We start from the raw sequence: 19584 nt of genomic DNA, 5'->3' as shown, positions 1-19584 counted from the left end.
ATTCACTGCGCACCCGCAGGGGCATCATGTGTAGCGCTTAGGGAACCTTAGCTCAGTAGCACTTTCAGCTTTGGCTGTGCTACACACAATCATTCAGTAGGTTGACTGGCCTTGTGCCCGTGCACAAGCTTAAGCTGTTTTATCCTCTAAGGGCACACAAACTTGGTGGGCATCCATGGTAGTTGCTGGCGAATCACCTGCACACCCAAACCACTTCATTCTTAATTACTGGTATATAGTCAATGAGTGTGTGTGAAGCACAAGCTTGCAGCCTTGTACACCTGATGGCTAGGACTAAGCAGCAAGGTTTGTTAACACTTTCAGGACCGCACCTATAGCCCGTCAGTCATATATGATCGTTTGTTTTTGATGCACTGCCAAGCTCAAATTTTTGTGCACTGGAACATGTTGCGCCATCTACTCAGTGTTTGAAGAGCTAGTCTTTTGATTCTCAAGCAGTTTCCGGGTGTGGTCGTGGTTGAGGCGGACGAAAATGGCGTCAGGTTCACGTCTTATTGCGCAAAAGGACTACGTGAACCTCATGATTCCACTGTTTCAGCAGTTGTGTTAATTGATGATCCTTGTAGTGAAGAGTTCAAAGAAGACTTTGGAAGCTCTAGTTTTAGTTCGGACAGTAATTCGGGAGGAAATGAACCTGGAACTTCCACAAGTGGTGAACGTTGCATTTAGTTTTGCTTTCAGTGCACTCTTGAACAAGCACGCACACCTGCTACATGATGTTATCATTTCTCAACAAGCCGCAGTAATGATACCCTGCCACTGGCGCAGAAGCGGATCTAGTACATTTTAAAGAGATGGGTGCCTGGTGTGTACTTTGAGGAAGATGTGGCCGTGGCACTCGAGCAAAAGAATTTCACTGCTATGGACTTCTTTCGGTTCTTTACAACACTAGTAAATGAAACTATTTGCGACCACACCAATAAATATGGCTGGACCCACGTGTTCGAAAAAAGCCCACTTGCTCTGATGGCTCATGGGAAGAAGGGACCCCGAATGAAATGACGAATTTTGTCGGCCTCATTGTTTACATGAGCGTCGTCAAGATTCCTCAGCTGAAGCGGTACTAGAGTGTGGGAAACCTTTACAGTGGTCCGCACCCGGGACAGACAATGCTGCGGCGCGGTTTTATAGCTTTGTTCGCAATGCTCCAAGTTGCAGGATTGTATGACGCCAGACAGGTGTCCCGAGCCAAGCTCTGGTCCGTGTGGTGGCTCATGGAGCACGTCAATGCGGTGTCGGCGAACTGTTCCAGCCACATTGGGGTCTGTCTGTTCATGAACAGATGGTCAAGTCAAAGGGTGAATCCAACAGTACATGAAAGATAGGGTCACGAAATGGGGCTATAAGATGTGGCTCCTAGTTGACCCCGGCACCGGATACACGGTAAATTTCAATGTGTACACTAGCAAGCGTGAGCAGCCAGGACCCCATGGATTAGCTTTCGGTGTAGTTTGCCAGCTGGGTGTTGAATACTTAGATCAAGGGTACTGATATTCATGGACAACATTTACACATTGACATGCCTCATCTCGGAACTGCATGAAAAGGTTGCCGAGGGTTTTCCGCTGAACTCAAAGATGAAATCAAGAATTCGACAAAATCTCGTCTGCTCAGGATGAACAAGAGTGAACAAGGCTTCCGTGTGAAAGCCAAAACGTTGTTATATTTTAACGAAACCTCTTTGGTCGGCATTCATTATTTTTATTTCTGCCACGAACTCAAAGTTGCATGATGTGAAAAAAAGTGACGTGGCGACATTAGATGGTTGTGTAATCGCAATGTCTTGTATCTTCGGTGGAAAGACCGTCGTGTTGTCATTATGCTGAGTACTATCCATACAGCAAACGATACGGTCCCGATGACCATCACATTCTACAGAATGATCTTCAGCTTATTTTGAATTGGTGTAAAACTTGATTAATGACCCTAAATTCATCTAAATGCAGAGTAATCTCTTTTACTCGTAAACACTCAGTCTCAAATTTTTCTTATTGCATAAATAACAACCCAATTTCTCCGGCCACTACATACAAGTGCTTAGGAATTCATCTGACGTCAAACCTTTCCTGGAACCTTCACGTTACAACCATATGTGCTAATGCTTCGAAGCCATTGGGGTACGTACGTCGAACCCTGAGAAATTCCCCCTCCAATATTCGCAAGCTAGCTTTTGAGGCATTTGTTCGCCCGCAGCTGGAATATGCCTTTCCAATATGGTCACCCCATCATAACAACTTGATCAGTTTATTAGAATCTGTACAAAATAGGGCCGCTAGGTTTACCTCTAATAACTATATTTACAAATCAAGCACCTCACGAATAAAACATGATAGTTCACTTCCTGTCCTCAGTACTTGCCGGGACTTTGCACTCTTGTCATTGTTTCACAAATACGTCTATGCTGGTAAAAAATTTTCCTTGCGGCTTGAAGTTTCATCTTGCACATCTCGCAAATTACATAATCACCTCAATTTCACTCACATGTACGGAAGCACTCACGCATTCAAGTCGTCGGCGCTTCCTCGTGCCATTCGGCTGTGGAATGCACTTCCTGATTCCATTGTGTCCGAAAAAAATCCCAATAAATTTCGTCATCTCATCATTTCACACTCCTCTGCATAACCTTGACAAAATGTATAACACCTTTTTTTCTTCGCTACTTGTGTTTTGTTAGCTCTCTTATGTTTGAGTTCGTTATTTCTTTTTGCTCATTCATTGTACCCTTATGCTTTTACTATGCATTACCTGCGCGTGTACGAAATGTGTTGTTGATGTTCTCTCTAATTGTATTAATTATTTATAGCGTTGAACTGCTCCTTTTCTCTTTTCGCCTCTACAATTATTGTTAGCCAATATTTTAATGTGTTTAAAAAGGGATATGTGTGTTTTGAGCCATTTGATCCTGTATGATATGTATTCATTATGTGTGATCATTTATTTTTTCTGATGCCTCCCTTACTTACCCAATGCCTCTTACGAGGCCTGTAAGGACTCTAAATAAAATAAAATAAAATAAAGAAGGGAACAAAGGAGGAAATACTTAGGCTCAAATTTCTGTCATGAAGCCATTGCTTATACATGATTACAATGCTGGAATGCTAGGAGTTGATAAATCAGATCAGATGATTGGCTATTACAACGTCCTTATGAGAAGTGTGCAGCGGTGGGAGGCACTATTGTTTCGCTGCATTGGTATTGCATGTGTGAATAGTTTTGTTTTATTTGAAGCACACCGTAAATTGCACCCAGAGATCCCTGAGCTGGTAAGGAACACTGGATATGACCATCTATCATTCAAAGAAGAGCCTGTTTTTCAATCTTGATGGCGCCAAGCCAGCTCGTACTACTCCACCACCCTCCACAAAACACACGCTCCACAAGCCGGAAAAAGCAGAAAGACGTAAAAACTGCAAGCTTTGCATTGAAAAGAAGAAAACTGAACTCAAAGCTGATGTTTTTTGCAGAACATGCAATGTGCACTTGTGCTTCACCACTTCATGGAATCGTTTGTTTAGTGGCACAAGAACCGTGGGAACAGAGTACTGATCGGTGCACCGATGCCGGAGAACACTTAAGACCGCTATAGATAGGCTTGCTAAATGTTTACTGTTAGATTTTTAAGGAACAAGGCAGGGTGAATAATTTTGTAAATCTTGTATTTTTCATACTACAGATTTTCCCTTGTATATACATGCCTTTTTTAACAATGTTACGTTGTTTCCTGAGCAAATTGTCGCTTAGAAATTTTTTGTTGATAATAACTGTAACATTTATTGAGAATATTTCTTTTGGGCGTGAAAGAACATCTAATTATAGCTGCATTTTGATATATTGCACATAAAGATACTGCAATTAGTTGCATTTAATAGAAATGTCTTGCTAACATCCTTCAGAACTGCTTGTTTTTCCCTGGTCTTGAAAGTGTTGAGAGTTGGCAACCAAAGTTGCAGCTTAGTCAGAAAACACAAGCAGCCTTGGTGCCGTGTGCAGTTTCCACAGGAAGTTCTATGGTGATAATTAGGGTGTTGAACCAAATGGGAACTGGAACAAAAAACCAGAGATGAACCACTGTATTCAACTTCGCCAAAACCAAACCGTTATTTTTCTGCCATCGGATTGGACTATAACTTACTGGAGAAAATAAGTTGCAGACCTGAGGTTTCTGCCTGACAAAAGGAGTGGGCCAATACCGAAGGCAGCGGAAAGAAATGGTAGCTGTCATAGGAGGGTAATGCCAGAAACTAGGGCGTGGCACACATGTCAGACAATTCAAACAGCAACATTGGCATGAGAGAAGCTTGCATCATGATCACATTATCTCGCTTACTTTTAACATAAAGGCTTATCTATTCCTAAACGTTAACGATTTTATTGCAGTAAGAGTTGTGTTCACATGTAGGGTAATCCTTGATTCCAGGCTATCATGCTCAGAGGTGGGCGGTACCTAGAAGCACCAGTCTCAGGCTCAAAAAAGCCTGCCGAGGATGGTACCCTCATCATCCTGGCTGCAGGTGACCGATCACTTTTCAACGACTGTGCCAGCTGCTTTGAGGCTATTGGCAGGCATGCGTTCTACTTGGGTAAGTAGGTGCTTCTCAACAGAGATCTGTGCAAACAGCGTTCAGTTTATGTACTTTCATGATTTACAAGTGGTTGGCAGTTCCTAAAAACCTATAGATGCAATGAATAACTTGCGTGATCAGTGTTTGCTGTAGTGCACTCTCTTCGATCAGTGCAGCTGGCATTTCTGTCCTACAAAATATATTATCTGCCGGTGTCTTCATCGAAATTAAAAGAAAAGGCTCACCCACACTGGAGTAGTGATGGCTGCTCACTTTCATTACGAACTATGAAGGTTTCACAATGCCTGAAGGTACATGCAAAGAAGAAGACCACATGTACACAGCTCTTTAAAATGTGCGCATTCATGGCACCAAGGTGACCACATCAGGAGGCTTTGATTGATAAAACGGCTTGCCCAGCTCACCTTAGTGCATTAACTTAGGCATTGTCAAATTTTTATGTTCTTTGTATATGTAATACCTCTCTCTGATGTGTCCAATTCTATGCGGATGTTGTAACAACTGCATATGTGTTCACTCCATTTTATGTACATAATGCTATAACTTCTGCCCTTTTCTTCCATTGTCTTGTATTTTCGATGCTCTGTATCCGACTCTGCTAAAACCCGAGTAATTGTGGTAGCAGTACCAATAAATAAATAAACAAATGCCACCACCATTTCAATTGTTTAGAACCAACAGCGTTTGCTTCTATTCATCTGTGCAGTATTCAGAGTGCCACTGTGTTCTTCTCGCAGAAGCATGCTGAACAATCTTCCTCAAAGCGTCCCTCGTGGACAACATGCTGTCCACCGCTGAGCAGTGATGTTTTTTTTTGTGTGTGTGTGTGTGCAGGGGAGGTGGGCAATGGCTCCAAGATGAGCCTCATCCTCAACATGCTGCTGGGGACAACATTAGCGGGTCTTGCAGAAGCCATGGCTCTGTGCGATCGGGCTGAGCTGTCCCAGAAGGATCTATTGGAGATACTTGAACTGGGCGACCTCAACTCGGCAGTCATCAGTCAAAAAGGCCAAGGTGAGGGTTTTTTCACTGCCTTTTTTAAAGGGCCCCTAAACCACCCAGAAGTCCAAATTTAGTTGTGGCGTTGCAGCTGTGCACAAGTCTTCAACAAACACGCAGCCGTGAGAATTTTTCGAAACTGTGCTGTAATAGCGGAGTTACATGTGTTTGATGATCCCAAGGTGGCCCCCACCCGCTTCTCTCTCTGCTTCACTAAGCTTCATGCTCGTCTCTCCTCTTCGGCGAATGCTCCTCCTCGTCATGTGAGGAGGAGAAAGAGCGGCGAGCACGCATACCTGCAAGCAGACGAACAGGTTATTTTTGTGGATTACTTGACCAGACACAAATAGTGACGTCACAGCCAATGGGGATTACCGAAAGGCTCGGAGAGGACAAGAGATTGTTTCTTGGAATTTGTGGCGCACCCGCAGCTCGTAGCCTGCTGCATATCGCATTGTTTATCGTGAAAGCATTCTGAACTCTATGTGAACGTTTGCTTGAAATTTAAAAAAATTATCAAAGGTGGTTTAGGGGCCCTTTCGATTGTTCAGACTGAGTGAGTTTGTAAAATAAATGATTAGGGGCCCATATTTTAAAGCATTCCATTTTATCTGTCACTCTTTATCATCTGTGGAGTAGACGATGCAAACCCAGTCAGGACGGCTGTGCAGCAGCTGCGTTGCATGAGGCTGCATTGCACGAGGTAGAGCCACTGCACAGGACGTCTGACTTGCTGACCGTTCGACAGCAGTATCGGGAAGGAGCGTGCAATACCGTCTTTTCCCGGAAACTCCTTAACGACCCGACCCGTCTTCCATGTAAGAGGCGGCGTATTTAGATCCTCTACCAGGACAAGACCATCAGGTTTTACGTTAGATGACAGCGTAGGCTTGCTGTGGTGAGCAGCGCACAGGAACAGAACATATTCCTTCTTCCACCGCCTCCATATGTCCCTAAGTAGATGTTCCTGATACCGCGCACTTTGTCGAAGGTTGGACGCAGTGGCATTGAGGGCAAGGTTTTCTCATTCTGTGGGAAGAGGGACGAAAACGCTTGCCGACTAAGAAGAGGGATGGTGTCAGAACGGCTGTGGATGTGACGTCATCCTCCAAGTACATGAGCAGACGACAGTTACCTGCCGCCTCGACTTCCACTATCATGGTGAGCAGCTCGTTATAACGCAAGCTGCTTCGTCCGAGGCAACACTTGAGTTCTTCCTTAAAGGGACACTAAAGGCAAATAACAATTTATGTCAAAGTGAAAGGTGAATGTTTGAGAATGCCTAAAACATCAGTATTATCAACAGCAGTGCTCTACTAATCGAGAAATTAAGGTAAATGTAGGACACGATATGCGCCACCAGTGGGGACATTTTGGAATGAGCCCGATGACGTCAAGAATCTCGAGTACAATTAATCACCAGTACTCAAACTACATATAATAAAAAAATAACATTTCGTACATTACAAGACGTAATAAAATGCTGCTTGTGCGTTTCTGTTTTATTCATGGAAAAAGAACTTGGCGTTACCAAGGAGAGCGGCGCGAGTGGTTTAAAAGTTCCATTTTCGCCGGGCTGCTCTCCGTTTTCGCTGCCACATCTCAGGGGTAGTTTCATTATTGCGGAAAGTTCAACAAAATGCCGCGTCCCTGTTATGCTGCTGGGTGCCTAAATGGTGTGCGCCGCTTGAGCAGCAGCAGCTGCAGCAAAGAAACCTACATGACTTTCCGATGGGTGCTGCAAATAAACCCCTACGCCTAAGTGGCCAACTGCCATGCCTCTGCGAACCAAAAAATCTGCATGTGTGCTCGTTGTGCTTTCGTGCAGAGAATTGCGAGATCAACTGCAACTTGGGCAAGGCTTGTAATGTTTCCTTCAGAGCAGAAACCGATGTGTCGGCTGCTGGGCAGTAAAGGCAGGTAACGTTAGGCAAGGCAAACGCTACATCAAGAGGCCCTTTCCAGGCGGGTGATTTGAAGTGCACTAACGCTGTGTGGACCACTAAAATGTGATTTTCTTTCAAAATAATCATTTCCTTGGCATGAAACAAGCACTACAAGGTTTCTGGAATGCTATTTCAGCAATCAACGCCGACTTAACATTTGGCTTTAGTGTCCCTTTATTAGTGTGAATGACTTGTTCCCAAAAGCCTCCCCACCACAGTGCGCATTCAACTATGAAGCGCCACTGGGCTCTGCGAGAACGGCATAGTCCTGAACATCGTCTTCGAAGAGGGAGCACAAATGCTTCGCAGTGCAGCAAAATGCTTTCGCACTATCAAAGTACACAATTGCAGGTATTCCACGTCGTGCTGCAAAGCTCTTGAAAGCAAGTAGAAATGCTCGTGTTGTCAAATCTGTTGTCAGTTCCAGGTGTACTGCCCTTGTTACAGCACAAAAAAAAAAAGAACATTGTACACCTTCCCCGTCGAGGCTAATTCATCACAGCAATAGAGTGGCCCACAGAAATCAGTTCCAAGCACTTCATACAGTGTTGCCTCACTAATTCTTTCTTTTGGCAAAGGCAATACAGGGGCACCTTCGGGGGAAGTAGGAACCATCGTCGGCATGGTAAGCACGTTTTTAGAACGTGGTTTACTGTACAACTCTCCTTGCCGATGCAAAAGCGCTACCAAAGGTCTAGGAGGGTGAGCTGAATTCCACCATGTAAGAGTCGTTTGTGCATTGCGTCAACCAATAGACAAGTGACTTGGTGATCAGCAGGAAGCAAGATCAGATGCATCAGCTCCTCTGGCTCGTCAAGCTGCTGCAGCCTGCCTCCTACACAAAGTAGTCTGCCACGGTCAAGAAACGGTTGTAAGGTAAACACACTGGATAACTTGAAAACTCGTCCTTCTTCCATGGCCATGATTTCACTTGCGTATTCAGTGTGTTGGACCAACTTCAACCAATACATCTCTGCCTCGTTCAACTCTGAAGCCATCAGTGGTCGTGCCTGTAGATGGCTCCTACAACTAGGCGTTCCGGCGGAAAGTCGTGATCCAAACACTAACTTGTAGTAATCAGTATATGCATTCATAGTTTGCAACTTCAAGCAGAGGCTCATGTGGGGGTGCAGAGCGTATCACTGCTGCGGTGGGGCAAGCTGATGTCACTTCAATGGTCTTCGAAGGACCGGTCCACCATGGCAGCTTGCGCATCAATGACACGGCTGCGACTCCACGTGTGAGCAAATCCACCAGATTATCATTGTTGCACAGTGCCTCCAAGAATACTCCAAAGTCAAACATTGTATTTCAAAAACACGGTTTATCACGAAAGTCTCCCATCGTTTAGCGTCAGCCACAATCCATTGTATGGCTTTCAATGAGGCGTTAAATAAAAGACCCCGATAGGTGGCCGTTTCTGTAATTCCTCGTAAGTAGTTCAACAGCCTGGCAGCCAACAAGCACGGAAGCAGCTCTAGACGTGGCAGCGAGGTAGTCTTGAGCTGCGCGACCCTGCTCTTGCTCATAAGCAGCTGAACCTTGTATGTTTCTCGCGTGTCGATGGCTACCCCATATGCCAGTGGGCTTGCATCGCTGAACAGGTGAAGTTCAAATGGTGGAACCTGGCAAGGAGTGGAACAAACAGTGCAGTGTTGAATGCGCAGCGATGCAAGCGTAGGTAATTCGGAGGTCCAGGTTTTTCACTGTCTATCAATGTCTTTCGGTAATAGATTGTTACACAGTGAGTTCATTTGCCACAGTTGGAACAATAATTTCGCCCGAATGGAGCAATGAGGCCTAACAGATCGTAAAGTCTAACGAATGACTGCAGAATGGTGCGTTTCGTGGCTCTGTGCGCACAGACATACGCGGAAACGGCCTTGGGGCTAATCACGATGTCGTCATCATTGCAGTCCCATACTAAGCCGAGCAACTGTTGTTTCTCTGGTTTTTTCCAATGTTGCCGATAGAAGTGTTGTCCTTGAGGAATTGACGACAAAGAACACTCAAACTGGAGCACCACTTTCTCTGCTCCATACTTGCATGTGGTAAAATAGTCAGTGCTACTTGCGTCTGGTAAGTTGGTAGATTTTGAGAGCCTCTTCGTCGGTGGAAGCTCCTATGATAGGTCATCTGCGTGGAAGGCTTTCTGTGTAGCTTCTTCCACGTTTCAAAGTGATGCTGCAAAGTAGCAGCCGGAAGGAAAGGGCTTGATGATGCCCCGAAGGGCACACGAGTCATTCACCATTCGACGATGGAAGGTAGTGTCCCGTCTTCGTCAGTGAATCGATTGACCCATAAAAAGCAGAGCGTCGCAGTCTTCTTCTTGTATGGAAATTTAGAGGAAAGCCTTCCGGATGTCCGCTGTCAGAATAATTGGGCTTATTCTCAACTGTACCAGGAGTAGCAAAAGCTCAGCACCAAGTTTGACCCCCTTGTCAGAGATATCGTTGAGCGATGACTCACCGCATTCGGGGAAAGAAGCCGTCGAACACTACAAGTATCTTTGTAGTGATAGCCTCTCGACGGACCACAGCATGGTGCGGAAGGTAGTAAATGGTTGCTCCTGACTCTGAAGAGGTGTCGGCACGTTCGGCGTGACCTTCTGTGAAGGACTCACAGATAGTGCAGTCACACTCTTCCAATAGCTCCCGCTGTCCTTTGAAACACGGAAGTTGACGTTTGAGTCGGTTTTCCCACGGCACTCCGGTTTGTGCTAGCTAATCATCCTTAGTACTTTATCATAAGAGGAACACATGTCACCCAGCTTCCTTGTGCACTGACTGTGTGAACATGCTTGGTCCGAATGCCGGCGCCTTCCAAAGGGTCGTTGATTCCTATCGCGTCGAGTTGCCACATCTCTGTCAGGTCAGCCATGTAAGATGTGCAGTGACGTAAATCCAGTTAAATCGCAAGGGGGCACACACATCTCGCCATAGTGGCCATTTTGTTTTTATATTTATTTATATATATAAATATTGTAGGCATGCATAGATATAAAATTTTTAAAAACGAGCATTGGCTCCCAGCTCACGTAATCACATTTTCTTTTGAGTCTTCTCTGAAAGTGGTCAAGCGGCAGTTGCGATTTCAATAGTCTCACATAGATGAAGGATATTGAACACAGGCCTACACATACTACAAAATGAACAGGCATTAACAAAAAAAGTTGATTGCACTATACCTAACTTTCAAGCAATTCAAAATCATTTGAAAGATAAATCTCAAGGTGGGACAATGCAAGGGGTGTCCCCTCCCAGCCTGAACACAGGGGAGGTCTCTGTTCATTGGCAATAAGCATCTTGCGCTCGCGCAACTGCACCAGGAGATCTTGCCCGATAGCTGGTGTCTTCACTGTTCAGACTTCTGACACCTCCAGAGCATCCACCGTTATGTCATGTACATCGAAATGACTCTGTAGCTTGAGTTGCACGGTTCAGCATTTGGGAGTGCGAGAACATTTGGAACTGCCAAATGTCAGCAGGCACAGGTATTCTGTGCTGACGGAAGGTAGATTGAGTTTTGTGGACAAGTCACGTCTTGTAAATGTTCTTTAGCTGCCATTGTCGAGCAGCATACAACCAGCACGGAATTGTGCCTTACCAACGCCAATACTGTGGCTGTTTGCATTAGAACAGCTGGCAATGGCAACATAGAATGGCTTGTGGGAGCAGACAGCGTGCCAGTGACCTGGTGGTCACTGGCACGCTGTCTGCTTTTGTTGTCACTGCTGCCAGCATTCGGGTGGTTGTCCAGTTTCCATATTGCGCAGTGCTTGCACTTGAGCCACGCTGTGTTGTGGCACTTTTGTGCAACGTGTCCCCTATCTGGCACATTTGAAGCAGCAGTTCTTCTCGATTAGTCGCCGCCGAATCTCGCCAGCTGTCAAGGTGGTGTGACAGTCCTTTACAGTGTGGTAAAATGGTGGCCGCACAGTATGCAGCAGACATGGCTGTTCTTTGTAGATCCTGCGGCCAGCGTTAATCTTGATGGTACCGGCGGTTGTAAGCGACGGTAGCTTCGCTCGTGTCCCATGGGGCTGGATTTTCGTAGGCACCTCGAATGGGAACTCTCTTCTCTGCTCTCAATCTGTATCTGGAGGAACTTCATGACGTCACGCACCTCTTTCTGGCCGTGACCTTGGGAGTAGCCCCGTCGTTCGCCTCGGTCCTACTTCATGCGTTGCCGGTAGAGAATGGGGATGTCTTCAGGGAGAGATCGCATGAGCACTCCATGAAGAATAACCACATACCCCGATGCTTGAACTCCAAGGTTATCCAGGCAGCTGGGACGAAAGTGTGCCTTTTTGTATAGTTCCCGCAGCTGACGATAGATTGGAAGAACGATCCACAGTAGCGATTGCAAGCAAGCTATCAATGTGTTCGTCTATGAGGGCAGTATGGCAGCTGAACCCCTCTTGGAACACCTTGACAGCTGGAGTCGAGACCACCGCTGATTCAGGCTTAGCGAGCCACAGGCCTGCATCCACCGTCGCCTGCGTAAGTGCAACGTGCAGCTCCACACACGCATCAGCTAACAAAAGCGCCATGTGGCAAATTATGCAGTGTTATCTCTACACAACACAAAAAAACACTTGATTGCCTTTGGCGGCACCTCAAAACACAGAGCAACGTCCACTCCCAAGAAGGTGGGGAAGCAATGGGCTTCCACGTGTGGACGATATACAAGAGGGCGTTGCAGCACGTCGAAGCAGGAAAATGCTATCGTTCACAAGCAGCGCCTCCTCTATTTTTTTCAATGCCAGCCAGATGCGCTCCGATCCGACTGTTCATCACCCCTGTCCTGTGGTCCTTTCCTACTCTCCCTCTGTCGGCTAGCGTTCGCGCCTGCTTTGCATTCTTGGAGGAGAGTATCTATAGGTGGCGCCTCACAGGAGTTAATTTGTTGTTCAGTTGTGTTTATATCCGTGGAGCGGCGTCTTGCATCCCTCATGATTACTATGTATGCTGTCACGCTGGCTCACAAAAAGACACTATGTTTTGAGATGGTGCATCTCCTTTCGTGGCGCTATGTGCGCTATCAACAGGACGCGTCACTGCGACGCTACTGCATGGAAGGACTTTGATATATGCCTCACGAGCGCTGTGTGGTGCGGCGGTTTCGCCTCGAGCCACAAGGAAGGGGTACAAAGGCAAAAAATCTTACGGACACGTGATAGAGGAGAGAGACGGCACATCTACCACAGCAGCAGCATTGAGCATTCAGACGCACATGTGACGCAAGCAGCCCTACCCCTTATGTGGCATCGCACCACATAACCCCCTGAACTAAGGCTCTCATTAAAGGGGCCATGACACCCAATTTTTCGATCATAATCAGTGTTATGTGGATAATCCTTGTGCATTCACAATAAGGTGGCGAAATTTTAGCGCATTTGGTCGAGCACTTAATTTATAATTGAATATTTTTTAAACACGCGAGCGGCCCGAGAGTCGGGCAACACTGGTGCACTCGCGGCCGTGACGTAATAAGCAGCTAGCTGTGCAAGCGTCTGCATTGCGGCGAACAATATTGTTCTGTGGTCAGCTGCACGTGATATCGAGATATTTAGCTTTCTTCAGCTTGGCAGTGAAATTGAATGATTTGCAGCGGCTGAAACTTTGGTAGAAGACGACGGCTTTGTTCCGTGCTGCACATGACGTCACACGGGCCATCGCAAAATGGCGGTCGCCGGCGGTGGGCGGGGATTACAGCCAGCGACTTCTAGGGCTTGTTTGCACTGAAATATTCTTTTACGGCCCACTTTTGAAATCTGTATAGGCATAATAGACCCCTACTTCTAGTTTTCGCTGAAAACCACAAATCTTTGGGCGACCGGTCATGGCCCTTTAACCCTTTGAGGGTCGAATTTTTTCGCGAAATCGAGTCCAAAAATGTGTAATTTTTTTATTGCTGAAATAAATTCTTCAGACGATTGTATTTCAGAAAAAATTGTCTAAATTTTTTTGTGACTGTAAAGTGACAAAAATTTTTTTGTTGTTAAATACACATTGTTTATTCGTAGTAAAATCAAGCAAAATCCTTAAAAAACTTTACAGCTTTTAATAAATAAAAATTATGCATTGTATTAAACATAGCTCACAGACATACAAAAATAAGCGTACCAGAGTACTTTTCTGGTTAAAAGTGTTCGTGCTCTAACACTAAAACTTTTCAGTGTGTGATAGTCTTTGAGCATGGCTCGCCGCGCATGCTTTTCAGATGTCGCTCCTTGATCGTCATCGGAGTCTGAACTCGTCAAAAAATCCTCGTCTGACAAACTGAAATTCAATGAATCAGATTCTGATTCGGCACTTGTGGAATAGTCCGCATCGGAAGAATCGCTGCTCGACTCACCGGCAGCAGAGCAACCGGCGCGCGCTTCCATAGCGTAAGCGAACTGCATCAGTGAGCGCACGGAAGAAAACTCTATAGTTGTGCGCCCGTCCGGAAAGCAAAATGAGTGAAAAAGCTACAGTAATCCTTCGTATTATTGCCAGCAAGACGTAGTTAGTTTTTCTGAGACCCCAAAGCAGGAAACGCGATCACGGCGGCGGCGTTTGTGTAATTTAGCGCCGCACGGAAACATGTAATCGCACCCCGGGGAGCAATAAACGAGAAAGTAACAAGGGGTCCACCCTTGATAGATTAGAAACCAAACAGCCATCAGCTTCGTGGGCGGAAGAAGCGAAAACCACCCGAAGAACGAAACCGAAACCAGCCGGACCGCGTGTGCGCGTTCTGACGGGCAACTGACATCCGCCACGCCTCTTTTGGAAAGCAAAAAAAAAAAAAAAAAAAGACTGAGAGACATCGGCGCATTAAAAAAATTTCACGTAGTCCCGATGCGTGGCAGCACATTCCAAGTAAGAGAAATGATCGAAGAAGGCGCATGTTTGAAAACCAACGAACTGCGCCGCGGCCACGCTCGGTTGCGCAAGCGATGGCCGGGGCACCGTTTTGCGAAGCATAAAAAAAGCAACAACGGAGAGACATCGGCACATGAAAAAAAATTCCACGATTCCCGATGCGTGGCAGCACTTCAAAGCAAGAGAAATGATCGAAAAAGGCGCGCACTTTAAACCAGCTGCACCGCGAATGCGCTCGAATGGGCAAGCGATAGCCGGTGCAACCGTTTTGGGAAGCAATAAAAAATACAACGAGAGACATCAGCGCATGAAAAAAAAAATTCCACGTATTCCCGAAGTGTGCGAGCACAGGCCAAGCAAGAAAAATTATTGAAAAAGGCGTGCGTTTTAAAAATAAACGCTATGCCGTACATGTACGACGAAAACCCTTTGGTACCAGGAAGCTTCTGCCGTACATGTACGGCGAAAACCCTCTAGGGGTTAATAAGCGAGCATTTGCACTGGCATTGAAAAAAAAAAAAATAGAGGAGGCTGTTGTGTAGGGCAGGAGCGCGGCGTAAACCCGCGGCGGGCCGACGGAGAGGCCGAACGACGGGAGGGCGCGCGGAGTGACGACGCAGAGACCAAGCTTCGGCGAGACTGACGGGAGACTGCTCTCCCGCGTTTATTGCAGGCGGTTTTAAGGAGAGAGAGGAAAAGGCTATTGGTCAGCGAGGCACGGGTCACATGACCGGCATGACCACGACGGATTGGTGGTAGCACAGAGGCATGGCAGAGACCCAGCTCCCCTCAGTAGCATGAATAGAAAGCACAACAGCACTGGTGTCTCAGCATGGCACCAGGGGTCGCACGACACAACATCGTCCCGCCCTGGGAAGAATTGCATCCTTATACAATTGCAACTGTGGTACATCAGGAACCACTAAAAAAAAACACATTGAGTTCCGATCGAGATGGCGTCCTGCTGCCGTAGCGCCAGAGGCAGCCGACACAGCTTGGCAGACAGTGGCACGATGTGCTGCCGCCTCTTGGCCCGGTGGACGTAGTCCTTGACACGTCCCAGGGCTCCGCTATGCAGGTGCTCGAACCCCGGAGGTACACCTGCAGGAAGCTGCGATGAAACTGGTGTAGCCGACGACACGTCAACGTTGCGCCGTCGATCAGGAGTCCCAACTGCTGGACGGCGTCGAGCCCCAGCAGTGAAGTGCCGTGTGATGTCACGTAGAAGGTGACGAAGGCCCGCTTGCCATGATGCTGCAAGTCTGTGCGGAAATAGCCCAGGACCGGTATGCGATGCTTCGAAAAATTTTTCAAGCGAACTGACGCTGGCAGCAGGCGATGCTTCGAAGCGAAAAGCGTGTCGAAGTCCTTCTTGGTCATCAATGATGACGACGCTACCGGTGTCCACTAGCAATGACATGTGGCTATGTCCTCCGATGACAACAGGGAATGCGCAAGTCCCTTGGGCTAGACGGCGAAGCTTGCACGGACAGGACTGTGGCAGTGCCGGAGTCAGCGTCTTGGGCGGGGGCAACTTCCTGTACCGCGCTCGTCGCTTACGGCAGACTGCCGCGAAATGCCCTTTGATACGGCAAAATTGGCAAATTTTCTTTCTGGCCGGACAATTCTTGAAGTCGCCAAATGCCCTAACTTGCCGCAGCGAAAACAGGGGCCAACTTGAGGCTTGGAAGCAGACTGTTGCACTTGCTGGAAACGAACGCAGTCTTGTACACCCGCCGTCGAGCCCGCGCAGCCATCTTGGATGCGGCCGCCCGACTTCGGGGGGAAGCCGCCGCCATGTTGAGTCACATGCGGGGCCAGCGAAGCAGCCGACACGCCATTTTTGAGCCGCTGCGACGCACTGGATGCTGCCGCCGTAAACCGGAGTGCGAGCCGAGTAGCCGCTCATTTTCTCCGAACGCCGCGTTGGCTTTGTTGAGCGCCTCCAAGTCGCGGCCAACTTCTTCGGCTTTCTGCAGCGTAAGGGCTTCCCCCCGTACGACAGTAGTTTGGCCCGTACATGTGCGTTGGCGACCCCGTGAATTACTTAGTCCGTACTCTGTCGTCGTAAGTGGCGCCGAACTTGCATGACAGGGGCCTTTTCTTCAGCGCGGTGACGAAGTCGAGAAACGTTTTCGCCGGGCAGTTGTTTGCGGCTCGTGAAAAGGTGCCGCTCGGCTAGCACGTTCGTTGACTCTGCGAAAAGCCCGTCCAGGAATTTTAGCAACGTGTCGTACTCCGTCGTCGCCGCATCTGTCGACACCGTGCCCGAGTCCGCCGCCGTCGGTGTACTGGCCGTGTGCGTAGCATTTGGGCCGCCGTGTGCTTCGAGCTGCTCCTGCGCCGCGAAGTATTTGCGCTGGCCCTCGATACCGAGCACGCTGATAAGTGCTGACGCGCGTCTTTCGTCCTCCCAGCCGTTTCCGCCGGCCGCCTTCAAGTGTACCTGGAAAATCTTTTTCCATAAATGCCAAGGAATGGAAGGCTTGCCGGGAACGTTGAGGAACGGAGGAAGGTTTGCAAAATGGGCCGCCATGTGTGCAGGAGGTAGGCAGTAGGCTCAAGCGGGAAAGTGGCGTCGTAGAGGGAGCCGGAGCGGGAACAAAGAAAGTCAGGGTCGACGCGCTTGTAGCGTGCAGGAAGCAGCACCGACGCGCAGCAGAAAAATGTGACTCGTAGCGTAGTGTCACGTACGTCGTGCTCTTCCTGGCGTCGCCTGTCGAACCGGGTTCAGCACCTCGTCGCCATGTGTTGTGTAGGGCAGGAGCGCGGCGTAACCCGCGGCGGGCCGACGGAGAGGCCGAACGACGGGAGGGCGCGCGAGTGACGACGCAGAGACCAAGCTTCGGCGAGACTGACGGGAGACTGCTCTCCCGCGTTTATTGCAGGCGGTTTAAGGAGAGAGAGGAAAAGGCTATTGGTCAGCGAGGCAACGGGTCACATGACCGGCATGACCACGACGGATTGGTGGTAGCACAGAGGCATGGCAGAGACCCAGCTCCCCTCAGTAGCATGAATAGAAAGCACAACAGCACTGGTGTCTCAGCATGGCACCAGGGGTCCGCACGACACAACAGAGGCGTTGGTTGACAAGCTGCCGAGAAAAGGTACCTCGCTGCTATGCTGTTGCTCTTGTGATGACCACAGGGCCTGGTCGCAAGAGCTATGGAAAACCTCCGTACACATGGGCCCCTTCAACAAGTGCAGCTCGACTTAGTGCACACAAACAGATCTAGCACAATTTTGGAGTGAATCAACCTAAATTTAGGGCGCTATGGGGGTGGGAAACGCATGTATCAGCTTGCGGGTGAAAAATGTCATTAGTCGGGCGATGTGTAGGGGCAAGTGTCTCACTGAGTGCTTTTTGCTACTCACCCAACACAGCAGCCCCTCGCCGAAGCACATATCTTCCTCTTATAGGCACTTGCTGCACATGCTTAGCTGGTTCATTTGTTCCCATGATTCATACATTCCCTCTTTTCTTGATGCTGTTGCTTTAAAGTTTGTTTGTTTTGTACAGTAACTGTACTATAACCGAGTATTATTCTAGAAAACTAGGAAGTTTTTTTACTGTTCAAACATGGGTACCTCGACCTAACTAAATCAGCATTATAACGAAGTTTTTCACTGTATGTGGAGGCCATCAACTTCATATTTTACATTGTAAGGGGTTTAGATTGCCAGTTCACATATGTTGTAGCAAATCGAATTAGTGGGGCAGTGGCAAAGTGCCATCAGCAGTAGCAGAATAGCAGTGCGTGTGCACTTACTGTAAAAACCGGAATATAGTCGAACCCCCCACTTTTAACTACTGAAAATTAAAAAAAAAAAGTACATGGAACGGCCAAAGAATAAGAAGGCGCCTTTATCGTGAAACAAACGCAATTTCAAACGGTGCACAGTGAAAATGCCATTTGTTTACACGTAAGTTCCACATGGCAGAAAGCCAAAAGATTGGCTCAGGCATTATCCTCGTAAAACGTCAGAACCATCTTGACAGCACTATTGGATGCACTTTGAGGTCCCCAATAGCAGTCACAGTGCGAGCACGGCTCTTAGGTAAACTTTGCAACCTTCGTCTCCAGCTCTGTATACGCTGCGGTCTTGCACTGAAACAAAGTTTTCTTCTGATCACTGCGTGTCATGGTGTGATCCTTCAGCATCAGCCAGTAGTAAATGCTTCTGTGGTGCACTAGATCTGCCTGCTGATCATAGCCATACGTGCCCCTCTAACCAGAGCTGCCAACATCGCAGGAAGCAACAAAGAAACAGTATCCGTGAGATTGGAGCAGCGAGAACACCCGTTCGAAGATAAACTTTTAGTTATTGTTTGTGACTCACGGCTCCTGCTCGCGTTCACGTGCGCTAGCATCCCGACACACCCTTCACACACTTCAGACCAGATTTCTTCGTGCCTTCCCAACTTGATCGCTGCTTTCTTCAACGCTACAGTGAACTGTCATCAGGCACCGGTCGAGAACAAGAAAAAAAAGCACCTCGGAGCCCAAATAGATCCACAAGACAACAACAAAAGTGCAAAATGAGATCGCCCTTCGTACAAGGCTGGTAGTAAACAAAGCAACGACGATGATTGCGATGGCGATGGAGGCGGTTGACTTCATTTGCCCATAGTGGTGAGACTTGTGAAGCTTTTCTGTCAATGACCGGTATGTAGGACGGGGGTCGACTTTTTAGGGCTGTTTCTTGAAAAAAAAAAATTCGACCTATATTCCGGTTTTTAGGGTCATGCAAATTGAAGTGTTTGTGCAACAAAGTCGTGTGCTGTGAAACCTTGTTTAAACAAGTGTATCTGCTTCCAGCCATTATTGAAGGCACCTTCGCAACCAACATGCCCCTACAGCACCTTCAAAAGGACCTCTGTCTTGCCATTGGCATTGGTGACCAGTTGGAACAGCCTTTACCAGTCACAGCGGCAGCAAATGAGGTGAGAGTCTGTACCGTGTGCAACAAACACCATCTTATCGAACAAAAGGAAGGGCACTTTGTTGAGCTTATTAGTAATGAAATGATAGTTATGGTGTATTCGGTTGGCAGCTCTGGTCCTCTGGCTCAAAGTCGGCAGATCCGATAGCAGTTCGCAATCTGAGCGAGAGACGCAGTGTACCAACTAAATGCATCAGTCATCTCGGAGCAGCGCCGCGG

At 47.6% G+C, this 19584-nt stretch overlaps 1 protein-coding gene across 1 annotated transcript in view; it reads left to right on the top strand.

Moving 5' to 3' along the window:
* The window catches only part of LOC119382494 (putative oxidoreductase GLYR1 homolog), a 154455-nt gene that overhangs the window by 122166 nt on the left and 12705 nt on the right, over positions 1-19584 (top strand). Inside the window, 3 exon segments of the mRNA XM_037650205.2 lie at positions 4439-4601; positions 5439-5618; positions 19242-19366. Of these exon segments, the coding sequence (XP_037506133.1) occupies positions 4439-4601; positions 5439-5618; positions 19242-19366 (468 nt within the window).

This window comes from Rhipicephalus sanguineus, chromosome 2, assembly GCF_013339695.2.
Source record: "Rhipicephalus sanguineus isolate Rsan-2018 chromosome 2, BIME_Rsan_1.4, whole genome shotgun sequence".
In the NCBI taxonomy this organism is placed as follows: domain Eukaryota; kingdom Metazoa; phylum Arthropoda; class Arachnida; order Ixodida; family Ixodidae; genus Rhipicephalus; species Rhipicephalus sanguineus.
The sequence above is the reverse complement of the archived record's forward strand: the minus strand, read 5'-3'. Positions and strand labels throughout refer to the sequence as shown.